General features: G+C 31.7%; 1 protein-coding gene across 7 annotated transcripts; it reads right to left on the reverse strand.

Annotated features, from left to right (window-relative positions):
• Window positions 1-419: 419 nt before the first annotated feature.
• Window positions 420-16,877, reverse strand: LOC141837538 (ATP-dependent Clp protease ATP-binding subunit CLPT2, chloroplastic-like). Of its 7 annotated transcripts, XR_012602538.1 has the most exons (7): window positions 16,646-16,877; window positions 16,536-16,571; window positions 16,299-16,420; window positions 10,051-10,230; window positions 1,788-1,919; window positions 1,629-1,708; window positions 420-447 (listed from the first exon to the last, which is right to left on the reverse strand). XR_012602538.1 is itself a non-coding variant. In XM_074724940.1 (6 exons), exons 1-6 carry the CDS (start codon window positions 16,822-16,824, stop codon window positions 1,701-1,703), a joined length of 642 nt encoding a protein of 213 aa, XP_074581041.1. In that variant the 5' UTR covers window positions 16,825-16,877; the 3' UTR covers window positions 1,466-1,700. The 7 variants fall into 7 exon arrangements, 6 of the variants coding, with proteins under 6 accessions (XP_074581041.1, XP_074581036.1, XP_074581028.1 ...); XM_074724940.1 differs by lacking the exon at window positions 420-447 and having other exon boundaries at window positions 1,466-1,708; window positions 1,788-1,916; window positions 16,299-16,408; XM_074724935.1 differs by lacking the exon at window positions 420-447 and having other exon boundaries at window positions 1,466-1,708; window positions 16,299-16,408.
• Between the last annotated feature and the right edge of the window lie 302 nt (window positions 16,878-17,179).

Here is a 17,179-nt window from a genome sequence, read left to right on the forward strand (position 1 = left end):
ATTAATCTACATTTAACAATCCAACATCATTCAAAACAAACAAACAATTTAACATCATTCAACATATCTAATATCATTCTAAACAAACAAGTCATTACAACATCATATCCAACATCAATCTAAGCAAATAAGTTATTCCAATATCAATCTAAACAAGCAAGTCATCATAGTACAAGTTAAAACAAACAAATTAAACATATCTAAGAACACATCAACATATCAAAATCAAAATATTTCATATCAAAGGCTTAAAACGATGACCAAATATAAAAAATATCATCGTCTTCGACATCGTCCTCGAAAAGTATTTTCTGCTCCACTTTTTGATCCGTCGATACTTCTTCGTTTTTTCTACGTCAAAAAATAAAACATAAAAAGTATCATTTTGTACAAATTAACTATAATATATAAATACTTACTTGACCGTCATCTTTAGTCTCACCAACCCTGTTCCAATACAAAATAACCGTACTAATAAATAATAAAAAATTTATAAATGAAATAAAAAAAAATATATAGCAATTCTAATTCTGAGATTGAAGAAATAAGGAGAAATGAATGTGAGGGTGAATCCAAGTGTTACCTTGCACCTAAATATACCTTAAAGAATACACACAAAAGACTCAAGTAAATCTCATGTAGAACTCTTCGAGCTATGAAAAGGCAACTTTTAAAAGTGATATCGCATTCTAAATGTCGTCAAATGCTTTAAGGATTATTTAACAACATTTTGTAAGTAGATTTACTGTTTTAAAATTATATTTTATGTTAAATCAGTCGAACACGCTCTGTATGATTTTAAATCATATGTTTCTATAATGATGATATGCAATTTTGAGCATTATAGATTTTGAAATCCAAGTGGTATGAATTCTAAATCTCTATTTCTAACCCTAATCCGGTGGAGTTATATGAAATAACTCCAAGGTTGATATCAATAATCATAAGGAAATTTATATGAAATAAATAATTTTATAAAATAAAAATTGATTTGTGTGTGTGTGTGTTTTTAAAGAGCCTGCAAGCTTCCAACCAAGCCACGACCACAAGCTCCTAAGGTCAGTGTAGATGGCTGAAACTCAGTGCAAAGCAGTGATGGAAGATAACCTTATTCCATAAAATCAATCAAAAATGAATCCATTGATACACTGAAAATTAATTTATTTTTAAATTATATATATACAAATAAATAAAGAGAAATATCTCAACTCATATGCAATTCACCCCTCCGACAATTCGTCCTTCATGATAAACAAGTCATAAGGAACAGCATCAGGCATTATTTTTTGTTATTTTAGAACGATAACCACGTAAGAAATGGACTTATTTACTTCCAAAATAAATCACTTTAGAGATACAATCGAACACTGAAGCTTTTGAATGAGGGACCGTTTAACCATACTAACGCCACTAGTTTATATATAATCTGATGATGATAGATGTTTATTTATCTTGGCAAGAAATGTAGAGTCAGATGTTTAACTTTGCAACCCAATTCAAAGTTTCCCTTACCCACACAGTATTGCTGGGTCATAGAGAGTTATCCATAATGAACATTAACTGAATGGTGATACAGAAATTGCTAAAAGGCCATGTTTTGGATCTGAGACCTAGAAATGTTAACGTACATTGCAAAGCATTGTGCTAGCTCTGAAAAAAATTCACGGCATCCATCTGTTCATGCATCTGTACCCAAGCCACTAAAAGCCTGAAGTGAACGAGGTCTTGCTAATTAAGATCAAATTAACAATCGCGTTCTTTTAAAGGCAATAGGCTAGAGAACTTACCATGCTTAGCCAGCTCGGTAGCTTTATGATCATCAAAGCCAAGGGAAGCCAAAATCTTATGGCCGGGTTCTTCTTTCTCAGACCATATACCTAGAAGCATATGGGTTGTGGTCACCTCTCCATCCTCACCTGCTACCAATATAACAAAGACAGATCAACCAAGCGTAGTAAGATTTAACTATAATGGTGAACACAGTTTAAAAAGAAAAATGATTAACAATTGAAAACCCATAATGACTAATTGTTGTTGGGTTCAGAGAAATATTGTGCCTTACAAATTTGGCTATGACAAGGTATTGAATAGAATCTATTTTAATTTTATTTTTTTTTAAGAGGCTTTCGATATGGTTCTGCATGGTGATAGCTAAAACCATGAATTTCTTATAGGTGGAATACTCTAGAGTCTAAAAGAAGACTTGAGCACTTGCGGAGAAAAGGGTACTTTTCTTAGGTAGAGATTTTTTGTATTTGAAGAGCATTAAATGTGAGGTTTACAAATTGTTTTCATCAATATTGGGATTGAGAAGTTTTCTTATCGAACGTGTGGATATAATTTTCATTGTAATTTTGCTCTCATAGTATATACACTTCGAATTGTCTCCACGGATGTAGGCTTACGCAACGCCACAAAAAATTGATTTTCTTTTTTGTGATATTCTGCATCTAGAAATATGCATTTTAGATTTGCAAGTGTGTGATTTTTGGTGACCAATGCTAGAAAGTTGTGCCAGAGCAAGTCTCTAACTCAATCCACTAGTTCTGATGAACCTGTTAGATATTGAAGCGGTGAATCTAGGGCTTGTGAGAATGTAGTCGTCAAAACTTGTGACAAAATTTCCAAAGATGAACAAGGATTTCAAAAAAAAAAAACATGTGGTTATCTATTTAGAAAATTAATAAAAGGTTTAGTTTACTTTTGCAAATGTTAAATGTATCAGGTCTTTTAATGTGGTAGGGTCTATAGCGTACATTTATTTGACAGAGAGGAGCAAACTGTTAGATAACAAAAAGAGTGATTGAGATACAATAAAGACAAAAGTGTGAGTTCCATCAAATTATGAAAATATTATAAGTGGAGTTGCTCATAGGTGGTCGATGAGACAACACAATGAGATATGCAAAAATTGAAGGCGCATTATTATATAGTGTGCAATGTAATTAACCATCTAGCTCAAGATGTTGTACAAGCTACATATGTCACATAATGAGCTCTTGATGAAGCATCTAAAACCTTTTTAGGGCATTGTGAGGTCAAAAGTTACTTTGAGTTAGCTAAAGTTGGAGGGAAGATATGAGATGATAACTTGGCAAAAATAGTACTTTCTTTGTTGTACTCGTTTAATTCTTTGGTAGGAACACTTCTAATTGGCAAGAAATGTGAGATGACGAGTAAAGCTATTGTGTATGTTACTAACATGAAATGAAAGACAAAAACTACTATCATATTTGAGTGAGAGTGCATTAGTTATTCAAAATGAGGGTAGGAAGGGACAATCTAGATTTGAAACTATATCTTCAAAGCATGTTCAGTGCTACAGGTGCAAAACATAAATCCAGTGAAAAACATAAAAGCTCAAGCAGTGTTCAAATAATCAAGGAACTGAGGTTGAGGATGTTGTTGATCTTATCATCAAAATTTAAAAAAAAAAATCCTACCAAGATTTAAAATTTTGAGTCATGTCGAAATTTGAATCCTAAACCGTTGATGTTGGTCTTAAGCTTAGATTGAAAAAGGTTAAGGGTTACATTAAATTACCAATCAGCATTAAACACAGATGATTTTTATAGATTTTTTTAATAAATCTATCAAACTATTATGGTAATGCTAGATTGTTCCTCGAAAGAAATATATTGCAAGGTCCGACTGCAATGTCTCAATAAGGACCGTTATATCTCTACGAGAACTTAAGTATAGTATTAAATATGTAAAAGTTCTCACACCATAGGTTGACTAAGAATAAATATTATAGAAATACTGATAGTCTTAGATTTAGAATATGGAACATAGGAACGCTCACTAATAAAACAATAGAGGTAGTATATATGATGATTAGAAAAAGAATTAATATTTTATATTTACAAGATAAAATGAATAAGAGAGAAGGCAAAAATGATAAAGAATTAAAATTTTAAATTATGGTACACAAGGAGTAAAATAAGAAATGGAATATGTATTGTTATAGATTGTTCGTTAAAGGATAAAATAGTAGTAGTTAGGAAAGAGGATAGGATTATAATTCTCAAGATAGTGGTGGTGAAATAAACTATTAATGTAATTCATATATATGCACCTTAAGTAGGATTAGATGAAAATATCAAATATAGGTTTTGGAAAGTCCTAATAAGGTAGTACAAAAAATTCTATCAAAATAAAATGATTCTAATAGAAAGAGATCTAAATGGACATACAGAGTAAAAAATGAAGAATATCATAAGGTGCATGGGAGTTATAGTTTTGGAATAAGAAATGAAGAAGGAAAAATTACATTGAAATTTGCGATATCATATGAACTTATAATAGAAGGGGAGCTTTGGGACAATAGTAAAGTTACTACCATGACCCCATATTAATGGAAGCTTTATGCACTTGACTATCCTTATACGAACTTATAATAGTTAATATGTTTTTTAAGAAAAGAAAAGAACATTTAATTACGCTCAAAAGTACAAATAATAAGTCACAATTTGACTTTTTATGATCAAGAAGAAAAATAAAATATTTGTAAATACTACAAGGTCATCTTTGGAGAAAATTTAACTATCCAACATAACTCAGTAGTGTTATATATGCACCTCAAGTATAGTATCAATAGAAAAGAAAATGTGCACAGCTCTTATAATCAAGTAGCTGAGGTTAAAGGATGGGAAGCAAAATATATTTAAAAAGAGGGTAAAACATAAGTATTAGGAGAAATATATAATGACTGAAATATAACATGGGATAAAATTGTATTAAAGTTGAAAATGGTGGCCAAGAGTGTACTCAGTAAATTAAAAGAATGTGCACCAAATAAAAAATTTTAGTGGTGGAATGAGAAAGTACAAGAGAGAGTGAAGGAAAAACAAATAACCTATAAGTTATTCTACACTAGTAAGAACGAAAAAAAACTTTTAAAAAATATGCAATAACTAAGAAAGAGGTCAAGAAAATGGTGAATGAAGCTAAAAATGAAACTTTTGAGTACTTATCTACAACTAGATATAAAAAAAAAAGGAAAACGGATATCTATAAAATAGCAAAAGCAAGTGAGAGAGATAAGAAATCTTACCCGAATAAGATGCATTACAGATGAATACAATAGAGTACTAATGAACGATGAGGAAATAAAAGAGCGATAGAAAAAGTATTTTTATCAATTTTTTAATGTAAATTTAGGTGGTCAACTTAACTTAAGTAATTCAAGTAGATCAAATGAGTATAGAAATTTAAATTTTTATCGTAGAATTTAAATTTCAGAAGTTATACAAACTTTAAATGGGATGTAAAATGAAAAGTTAGTTAAACCACATAATATTTAGATAGATATATAGAAGTGTCTAGGGAAGAAGGATATTGAATGACTTATAAATTATTCAACCTGTTATTGAAATCGAAAAAATATCTAATCAATGGAGAATAAGTACATTAATCCCCTATATAAAAACAAAAGAGATGTCTAAAATTATATACATCATACTAATGAGTCACACCATAAAACTTTGAAAAAGAGTAATAGAAAAAAAGACTAAGGAGACTACGATGCCCAAAATTAAATTTGGATTCATACTTGAAAGTTCGAAAATAAAAGTTATACATCTTTTCAGACAGTTAATTGACAAGTATCAAAAGCAAAACTTACACATGGTATTTGTAGACCTAGAAAAAACTTATAACAAAGTCCTAAGGGAAATTATATAGAGGATTATAAAAAAAAGTATTAGCAGAATATATATTGAAATAATTAAGGATATATATGAGAAGTAATAATAAGAGTAAAGACTCTAGACGTATTAACCGAAGCATTTTTTATAAAGATAGGGTTACATCAAGAATTAACTCTAAATGTCTATCTTTTTACACTAATCATGGATAAACTCACTGAACACATTAAGACACGCTAAGCTTGAAGAAGTACATACTAAGCTTGAATCTTAGCGATATTATTTATAGATAATATTGTTTGCACATGATAAACTCACTAACCATAGTGTATCTTGTTTGCAGATGATATTATTTTGATAAATAAGACACGTGAAGGAGTACATACTAAGCTTGAACCTTAGCGAGAAATACTAGAAGTGAAAGGTTTTAGGCTTAATAAGTAAAGACAGAATATATAGAATTTAAGTTTAGCAATATTAGACGTAATAAAGTAATTGTTAAGATAGGAGATAACAAATTTTCTGTTAGTAACAACTTTAAATATTTAAGATTGTTTTTGTAAGAGGATGGAGAAGTTAAGAGAGATATCTTATATATAATATAAGCAATATAGTTGAAATGGAAGAGAGCATCAAGTGTTCTTTATAATCGTAAAATACCTCTAAAACTTAAAGGAAAGTTCTATAAAATCACAGTTAGACCTACTATGTTATATAAAAATGAATATTGGACTATAACTTGAGCACATGAACAGAAAATGAGAATCACGTATGTGAGGATGTGTGAACATACGTGGATAGATAGGATAAAAAATGAGAACATTAGAAAGAAAATAGAATTGCACCGATTGAGAAAAAACTCCGAAAAAAATAATTAAGATAGTACGAACATATACTTACACGACTAATAAATGATCTAGTTAGGCAATGTAAAATTATGACAAATATGCACATTAAATGATGAAGAGGAAAACCAAAGAAGAATTGGTTAACAACAATAAAATATGATAAAATTTATTTAAATATAGATAGGATGTAATATTAAACGCAATGACGTAAAAGGATTGATATAGTCGATCCCACTTAGTAGGATAATGCTTGATTGTTGTTATTGTCGTCGAAGTTTTAATCTCTAATCGAAACGATATGATTTGATACTGTATTGTGTCACGCTAATATGATTTCAATATTTTTTAAAATATAAAATATATTAACTATATTTTTTATTAATATTTGATTGTTATAGATGCTCGTCATTGAGTTATATTTGAGATGTTGAATATGAACTTATCTTGGGAGATGTTCAATGCTTATTGAATCTTTTACAATAATTATTAGTAATATATAAATTCAAAATTTATATTTTTATTATTATTATACATAATTAAAGTCTTAATTATTTTCCTTAAAGTTTTAATGTAGAAGCGTTAAATCTCAAAACTCACATTTAGAATGGTCATGAAAATTGATCTTAAGTTTCAACATCTTTAGATACATTGATGATTTTGGACATTGATTATGATACATTTATTTTCATGTTACATTTATCTAAAAGTTTCAACTTCAAATTATTCATTGATTAATGTAATTTTTACATTTTAAGTATATGTAAAAGTATTGCCTAAATTTTCTATTATATAGTTAAAGGATGAAGGAGTGATGATTTTGATTTATTGATATAATGTGTGTGTGTGTGTGTTTGTGTTTGTGACAATTCTTAGATGAATGAGTGTTTATATTTTTTTTATTTTTAAAAATATAGTGTTATGTTTTCATATAAGTTTCAAACGTTGAACAATCTAAAATTGTTAGATAAAAGCAAATAAATATATATCTTTTTTATAAAAAAATGATATAACACTAACTCGAATTAAAATTTATACAAATAATTAGGATGAGTTTACTATATAACATGTTTCCTTATTATTATCAAAGTGTAATGTATTTTAAAGAATATTTTAATAAAATATTCTTTTAAAAAATAATAAATAAATAAATATATCTGTTTGATTTAATTAAACCATTGTGTCGAATCTAGTTGTTTCTTACATTCGAATAAAACTAAGGGAATACACAAAGAAGGAGAAGTTCAACATGCTCTCGTCGAACTTTAGTTTTTGGCATACTAACACTATTTCTCTTGGTCTCTATTGACATCACAAAAGTTAAACACATAAAAAAATATTTAGATATCAAATTTTATTTTATTTAAAAACTTTACATTTATTTTTAAAAATATATATAAATAATTAATTAAGTTAAATTAAACTAATATTTTAAATATTAGGATCGAGTTAAAATCCATTTAGGGTTAAGTGGAGTCTACCAAACGGACATGGGAATTAGGATCAAGTAGGTTCACACTCAATTTGGATTTATCTTGGTCAATGTAAAATTGAACCAAAGTTATATATAGAATAATTCAGTTTAATCATATTTAATTAGAATAGTAGTATATTTTATAAGGTCATGAATTATATTATATTTAATTCTCTTTTTCTCTCCTAGCACATCTCGTGCAATCCCTCTCCCTGATCTGACAATCGTTGCCCATTGTTGGCGCCACTGTCGAATGTTGCACCCATCATCATCGCCTGATGCTTATCTCTCCCCTCTCCCCATGATCCCTCTCTTTGATCCACTCTATCGACTTGCTACCTTAACCACCGTCCATTGCATCACTCGTCGCCCACTGTTGCACCCGCAGTTATTGCCTACCACACGTTTCTCATCTCTTCCCATGATCACTCTCTCTAATCCATCTAAGCATGCTTACTGCCTCACCCATTGACTACCACCCCGCCACATTCACTATGTTCTCTGTCTCAAGGTATCTTCTCTCCATCAATATCTCTTTTCTCCCTATCTCACTCTTGATTTCCAACGCAATCCATTGCTCCGATATTGATGTCGAAGTATTCAATGTCAGTCAATGACCACATGTCCTCATGCATGTATCATCAAAACCATAAGTTTAGGAGAGGGAAGTAACTTTTTCCTTAAAGACGAACAAACACTTGTTGTTTTAAAAGTGATTCATGGTAGACAAATCCATATAACAATAAGGTTATAAAAAACCTAAAATTTAAAGACATCCCAAAAATACATGAGATGGTTTTCAAACATCTTGAGTGCTTAGTAGGACTGTGTATCTCAAAACATGAAACTGACGAAAAGAGATTTGCTAATTCTCTACAAGTGGAAGGACCTAAGGGATCTCTCTCAATGGTCAAGTAATATCATCCATTAAATTATCTACACACTCTCTCGATTAAGTCAAAGGCAGGTACATAAATCAAATGACTTCAATGTGAATAATGGAGCAAGTTGAGAAAAGTAGAATATCTTTGTAGCATTACCTTAGAGTTTCACATCAAGTAATGAGCAATATATTGCTAGGGTGAAGATTGTTAGATTTGGCAACATATTGGACATGTTATGCATGTTTATGGCCCAATGCCAAAAACTTTTTTACAGAAATTATTTAATGGTTTTCAGTATGGTTTCATATGGTGGCAGCTACATTAGTAGAGCTCTTACTACTGAAATATTTTAAAGCTTAGAAGAAGCGTTGAGAAGCATCTAGAGGCTGTAGGAAACCAAAAATCTTTCTACTCAAAGGAACAATTCAACTGTTCAGAAAGAGCTTAGAGATATACTTTTCCAAGTGGATTGACAGAGAAGTAGCTTAGAGTTATACTTTTCTAATTGCATTAACAGAGAAGTTCAGGGAGGATTGAAAGTCTTATACAAAGTGTAAACATCAATTTATCAATTTTCACTGTACTTTTATACTCAAGCCAAACAACGCTCAATTATTTTTATTGTTATGTATTTATGCTATTCTATCAAACTAGATGAGGGCATGTGGCATTATGGTGGAAGTTTATTTGTGTTCTAAAAGCCTTAGTTTTAGATCTACATGTTTGTAGATTGATGCGGTGGATTCTATCTAGGTGCGCTAAAGCAATCTTTAGGCTATCAAAAAGTATCAGAGGTATTCGTGATTCCAACAATTGTCACAGCTAGATGGAGTGTGTACTCATTCATCATAAGCTTAACATAGAGTAAGATGCATTACTTGTAAAATTGAAAAATAACTAGTCCCAGTAAACACTGTTATCAAAATGAATGTGGACCAAAAAATATATCATAGTGCCTACTCCGATAGTATCTAATGTAAACTAACTTGCTATAGATAATGGTCAAGCTGCCATTAAGGTGTCGAATCAAAATCAAATTTGGCTAAATTAGGTCTACCAAAATACAGATCATTTTCCAATTTTAAGCTATGGTCATGTTCAAGTAAACAGAGAAAAGAAAGCTCACACAGTTACCATATGAAAATATAAAGTATATGGAAAGATTAGGCATTAATTAGATATCATGGTTACCTACTAACCCGATTTCAGTTTCTCATCAATGGCCTTATCAAGAGCTCTCTGTGCTGATTCAGTAAAGGGAATTTCCTCAGGGCTAACAAAGAAAAGGTCTGATTTGCCTAATAGTTTGACAGTTTCCTCTCGCACTTTAAAAAGAGTAATACCATTTGCATGTAAAAACCTTGCTGCATCGTTTGTTCCTGAGGAACACCAATAGCCATTATTAGTGAATAACTATTATTTAACATATGTTCTCAAACAAAACCAGGTTAATGAATTAACGTCCTTATTTTTCGGAAACAGTAGACAGTTTAATCGTGCAAGTGAAGCTAAGAAATTGAAATAAAAGCACCTTTTCAAAGTTGAGTTGCAAACTTTGTTCTCGTTATAGATCATAGAATACCTTAGTGTTTTTTATTTAAGAAGTTGAGTCAAGATAATACTAAAAGATAAACAAATTCTTCTGGAGTTTGGCATACTGCTCAAGTTTGCTGAAGACTGTAACTGTTAAAGAATTATATAGCAAGAATTTCTGTGATTCAGTTGTCAATTCATGAGGAAATGTAGAGCATTAATGCAATACCAAATCAAACACTTAAATCACCCAGAAGATTAATACAAAATTGATAAAGTGGATAAGTATTCACACAGATAACAGAAATTCAAACGCAGGAAAATTATGTGAAAAATAAGGAAATTTTGTTAATCAAAGTTTCTCATTATTTGACATGATAACTCTTTTATAATCTCAACTTCAACCAAATTAGGAAACAACACTAATTATAAAAAGTAAATAATCCCATTAAACTATTTTCAAAATAAAAACTCTTACCGAATTTAAAGATATGCCCATCAAAAAAAAAATTATACCAAATTAAAAGATACCAAACTTTGATACCTAAAATAGGATAATTACTAAAATCAATTATAAATTCATATTTATTATTTCCTTTCGTTCCTAGTTTGTATTATTTTTTTCCACTGAGAAGAAGACTTCGGACAAGTTGTGGGATCTTTAACGAAGTTATCCTTCCCAGTAGGGGTGGGCGTGGGTCGGGTTTTATCAAGTTCGGGTAGTCATAATTGGGTAGGAAAAAAATACATCCGATCACTACCCAATGTGGTCATGTACCCGAGTAATATCGGATACCCAATGTCGGGTACCCAATAAATTTCTTTTAAAAAAATAAAATATTAATGGAATAAACAAGAAGAACTTTATACCCCTAACAAAACTTAAACAAAAATTAATTTTGGATGGCAAAAGGAGAAAGAGATAAAATCATAAAAGTACATTTGATTATTTTTATCAAAACTTTCACTCATAGTAATATCATCCTAATAAATACAAAATATATGGCCTAATAAAAAAATACTCGATTAAATTATTATTTTATTGATCTCAAAGCATCCCATCTCAATACTGAAATACTCATATTGATGAACAACATTTGTTTCTTGTGAAATAAGAAAAGCAGCATCACATTGGTGAATAAATTAGATTTAATTTAATATAATAATGGGTGGGTACCCGATCGGATTTTGGATAGGAAAAATCATACTTGAGCCCGACCTGACAATAACAAATTTGGGTTTAAGTAATATCCGAATCGGACTTTACTTGACCCGGGTTGGGTTTTGGATACCCAAACCCAAATTTCCACCCCTACTTCCCGGTGAGTAAGAAATATTAGTATCGCAATCTTATCCTTGAAAAATCATAATCCCTTCATTATCTTATTCTTTAAATGTCCCTTCTAATGGGCAAGGTTATTGATGTAACTTTTTTCCTTCTTTGGGCCATTGACTTTAGTTTCTTCCATTGTAGTCACCCTTTTCAATGATTACAAAATATCTTAGTTTAATATAGGGTGAAGAGATGCCCTTGCATATGTTACAACCATAAGGAGTTAAAGTACAAATGCCAAAAGATCCACTAACAGAAGCGCAACTAGTGATCAAACTAATATAGGGATTGAGGCTCAAGCTTCCACCAACAAATTATCATATCCATTAAAAATTGTGGTTAAATGAAATAGACTAACATTATAATCAATTTCCACACAATATGATTAAATAAATAAGATATAAATACTTAGAAAGTAGATATGAGAAAATTTAAATTCACGAATGTCATATGAGAATTTATAATATCCTAGGCACTTTATATAATTATTATATCATTTTTTCCTAGCAAATATACGTCTCATATGAAAGTGGAACTCTCAATTTGCTAAATAGAAGCAAATGAGAAAATTAACTTAGTAGGGTGGCCACTATAAAAGTCAGAAGTGATCATGAAAAGGAAACATAAAGGGTGGTCCGGTACATGAAGCTCCCACCAATGCGTAGTCTCGAATAGGAGTCGGACCACATTGGATTTATTATACTCAGTCTTATCTTACATTACAAGAGATTGTTTGTACGATTCAAACTCATGACCACAAAGTCACACAATAACAATTTTACTGTTGCACTAAGGCTCCCCTTCACCATGAAAAGGAAACATACCAAACTAAAATCTTAATTGATTTACCAATTTTATATAAATAGCCCGCATTACTAGTCGATGATGTTTGTGTTGTTCAAATTTCTCTTTTGGCAAGTTGTGAGCCTAAATTATCACTAATATCAACTAGATGGTCTAAAGGGAGTAAGTAAAATGTAATCTATGATTCTGTCATCAAGAGGCTCAATACTCTTATTTAGCGTTCTTTTTCAAAATATCATTAGAGGATTTTCTAAAATATCATGAAAGGATATTTCTAAAATCTTATTAGAGAGCTTGCTTAAGCCAAAGTTATATAATGCTCAACTTCCTAATTTTAATTAAAAGTTCATTAATGGCAAATGACGTAGAGCCTTTAGAGGTTATCTTTAAATTCAATTCACTTAATGATGACTATTTGAGTTTTATAAATGCATTAGGTAATTAATATATATATATAAAAAGTAGTCGAGTGCACGAAACTCCTGCCAATGCGGGATGCCAAAAAGGGTCTATTATATGTAGTCTGCTTGCCTCAGTATTTTGGCTTACTGTATTTTATTTCAAACTTTATTTAATTTTAAAAAACTAAAAATTTATTTTCGCTACATTTCTAATAAGCTTTTAAAAATTTCTTAACTTTTTACGTTATTCACCCCTCCCCCTCTAGCGCTTATCTTGATCTTACACAAGATCGATGAATACATCGCTTGAAGTCTGTGGAGATTGATAAAGAATGGCAATGGAATATCCGAGGGACCGCAAAACAAGGAGCATTGAAGAGTGACTAAGCTAAGGTAGCGAACTTTGATGGTAAAAGTGTGAAGGATGGCACAAAGATGAAACAAGGGCTCGGGTGTATCCAAAGGACATGAGGTCTGATAGAAGATGCTTCGAGGCAAGTATAACTCTTGATGTGTTGAGTGATAAGAGCAATTGTACATGGGCAAGGGTAGATCTCATCATCGACAAACTCAACCTTAGATCGATTGCAATTAGTGTACCAATCGACTAGTACTGTACACCAATTGACAAATTCTTAGGTTGGGGACTCAAGGTTGAGCCATCAAACAAAAAATTGTCTATTTGTGATTTCGGATGGCTCCAGTCGATTGATGGATATAATCAATCAACTGATGAAATAAGGAGTCTTGTGGTTTAGTCCAATTTGTGGTTTTGGTCTAGTCGACTAGATGGCCAATCGACTATACAGCCAATTAACTCAAGCAAATCAGCCAATGAACAAAATGTTCATGTTTGTGGCTGAGTCGATTGCTCATGGGATCAGTCGATTGATTTGACAAATTTCAAGCGATTTGCTATAGGAGCTAGTCGCTTGCAAAGCAGAGTAAGGTTGCGCATAATAGACCCTTCCCCAGAACCCAAATTGGTGGGAGCTTCGTGCATTGTGCTACTCTTTTTGCTATAGGAGCTAGTGTAGTAGTCATTGATAAAGTAGCAATGATCAAATCAACTAACAGATACTATAGGCAATTGAATGATAAAGCCTAGTAGTTGGGTGATTAACGTTGAACAACAACGGTAATAAAACTAAATGAAGGCTATAAAAGGACCTAATAGAGGAATGAAGGCTAAAATTCCCGATAACATTGCAAGTAAATTGAGAGCTCTATTATAATCTTCCTTAAGTTTTCTAAGTGTGCTTCATTGTAATCTTAAATTGAGATGTTTCTCCACCTCCGAGACTTTTCTAAAAAGGAGAAAATTAGTAGTTGATTCAAGGGTGATCCACCTGAAGGTCATGGACTAGGAGCTGAGGTTGTCGAACCATGCTCATGTTTGTGTTTATGTCTAAGCTTATTTTTGTTATTTTGTTGTTTTGTTGTTTGAACTAAACGTGTTAACATTTTAGCAAGTATTTGTGAAGCTAAAAATTAAGAAACTCTATTCAACCTCCTCCTCTCCCTCCCGCAGGCCTCATGGTCCCAATAGTTTAGAGAAGGAAATGGGCACAAAGCCCCATCAAAAGAAGGTGATTGACGCAAGACAATGAGGAATCAAGGAAGGAAGCAAAGGTCATAAGGAGTGAACGCCACAATGGTGGCAATGACGAGGTAACAAGGCAAAATTAGCAGCAAATTGATGGCGGTGGGCGTCATGCACACGAGAGTTGGAAGAGAGATTCCACATGTTGAATAAGTGATGGATGGAAGATGAAGTAACAAAGAATTATGAGGGTAAAGAAGCATAGCGTTTCAAGGTGGTGGACAAAGGATAGAGTAAGCATAGAAGATAGCGGAGGCAGATGAGGAGCGAAAGAGGTGGTAGATGGATAGAAATATGTCAAAGAGATTGAAATAAGAATTCAACTCTAATAATAATTGATGCACCACTAAATCAAACCATCCAATCACACAAAAGATTAGGATAAAATTGATGAAGTAAATAGGATTTAAGGGAAATCTCATACACAGAAATGTGCCTCACACTAAAAAGAAATTTCTAGAGAATTAAAGAGAATTTTATTAATCAAAACTTCTTATTATGCAGACATGATGACTTTTATAGAGTCAACTTTAACCAAATTAGAAATGAAATATCACTAATTAAAAAAGACAATAATGCCATTAAACTACCAAAATAAAATGTTTATTACCAAATTTAAAGACATTCAATAAACTTATGCTAAATTAAAATAAACAGAATATCTGAGATATGAAATAGGATAATTACCAAAATCAATTACAAATTCAATTGTTTTTTTCTTCCATTTCTTGTTTGCATCAAGCATACAATAAAGACAGTCATCAATTTCATCTATGGAATTGATCATAAGTCCTAAGCATTTGCAAATGTGAACATTTATTATTTTATTTCCATCCTTTCCATCTAATCATCATCATCTCAGAGCCAGAACATTTGCATGTGTTATATTGATTGATATTGAAAAGGGCCTTGTGAAACATTACAATGCAACTAAATAAAAGTTGATAAGACAATTCAGTGAGATAGATATAAAATATTATATTAACCTACAGCTTGTTGAACCAGAGATTAAAACCATAACACAGCAATAGAAAAGGTCAGAAGCAATCGAGAAGATCATCAAGTAGCAAGATCAACTTTGCAGTGGTATGCACGAACATACTTATTACATTGAAGTTCAAATTCTTTTAGAAATTCATGATTTTTATTTTCCATGGATAAAGTGAAAGGTGGTAAAGCAGATCAAAGAATAAAAACACTTGACATGGGAAACATGGTATGCCTTAGAGCCAATGGTGATAAGATCCATCTTAGCTGAAACAAATGGAAACCCCAGTTTCATGTTAATGTTATGTTGTTGTATTAAATTTGTTTCATAGTGTATAATTCTGAGAAAACGTTCACTCTGAGAACAAGCTCCTGTATCATTTCTAAAAGTATTAAAACACAATAAATTCATCAAGACGGATAGCTGACAGTCTCCTATCTCTCTGTTATTACTCAAGGAAATAGGTAATGACTTTCGGAAGCAACAATTCCAGTACATAGCAAAAGATTCTTCCATATTCTAATCCGTAATAAAGTTTTTTTATTGTTTTTAATACGAGGTTAATATTGCGTATGTACTAGCCAAGTCCAGCGAATGCACTAGCCATCATAGCAAAGGCACATGTGCAAAGTTTTTCTAAACCGAAGATAGAAGAAAGCAACATGGATAAAAAATGACAGAAACAGTGCTCCAACTATTGGTTTAATCAGTTTTATTTAAAAGAAATTAAAATAGAAATTTAGGTGAATCAAAAATCATTGAACAGTGGCAGAAAGCCAACTGACCCTCGACTAAGATACCCATAAGGAGGGCCTCTGTTCCCGCAGTAGGGTATTTGAGCCTTCTAGCTTCCACTTCTGCCAAGGCGAATGATTTTATGGCGCTCAACGACCATCTGCACCATTCACTGCTACCGCCATTAACCGTCAAGAGAACAAGACCAAATCCACCCTCGATACGCAAAGAAAACTACAGAAGAAATAAATACCAGGAGGATTGTATTATTCTATAGCATAGCTTACTTGGGGATCTTCTCGGCGGCAGCCATCTCCGGTTTCCTAAACCAAACAAGTAAACGAATCAACGAATGAAAACCGAAACGGGTGGATTTGGAATCTGGAGGGAAGCTTACGCGGTAGGTAGAGAAAAGACGAGGGCGGAGGAACGGAGGGAAGGGCGCGGGATAGGCCGCCGCGTGAGGGGAATGGAGGAGCGGCTGGACAGAAGGGAGATGCAGAGGCGTGTAGGGTGATTGGACGCCGTCGAGGCGGGCATAGGGATGTGGAGGACGGAGAGGAGTCCGGCGGTCATTTCGTTCACCGTCGACGGAAAAGGCACAGAAGAGAAGAGAAGAGAATACTATGGAGGTGTACTAGGTCAGAGAAAGGATGAGGAATTTTGACGTGAGCGATGATATTATATTTATTAAAGTGAATAAAAATCGAATTTGAAATTGAGATTATTTTTTATTTTTTTAATAGTTAATTATAATTTTTAAAATTTATTTTTTTATAAATAATTATAAAATTAATCGTGTGAAATAATTAGGATGATAAATTTTACCTTATTAAAGAAAAAAAATATTAAAAAATAAAATTAAATCAAACTTTTTAATCTATCAATTTATTCTGTTCGATTTTAATTTTTTTATAAAAAAATTCATTTT

Source organism: Curcuma longa, chromosome 1 (genome assembly GCF_044706935.1).
Source record: "Curcuma longa cultivar G26 ecotype Majalengka, Jawa Barat chromosome 1, ITB_CL_G26_1.1, whole genome shotgun sequence".
NCBI classification, from domain to species: domain Eukaryota; kingdom Viridiplantae; phylum Streptophyta; class Magnoliopsida; order Zingiberales; family Zingiberaceae; genus Curcuma; species Curcuma longa.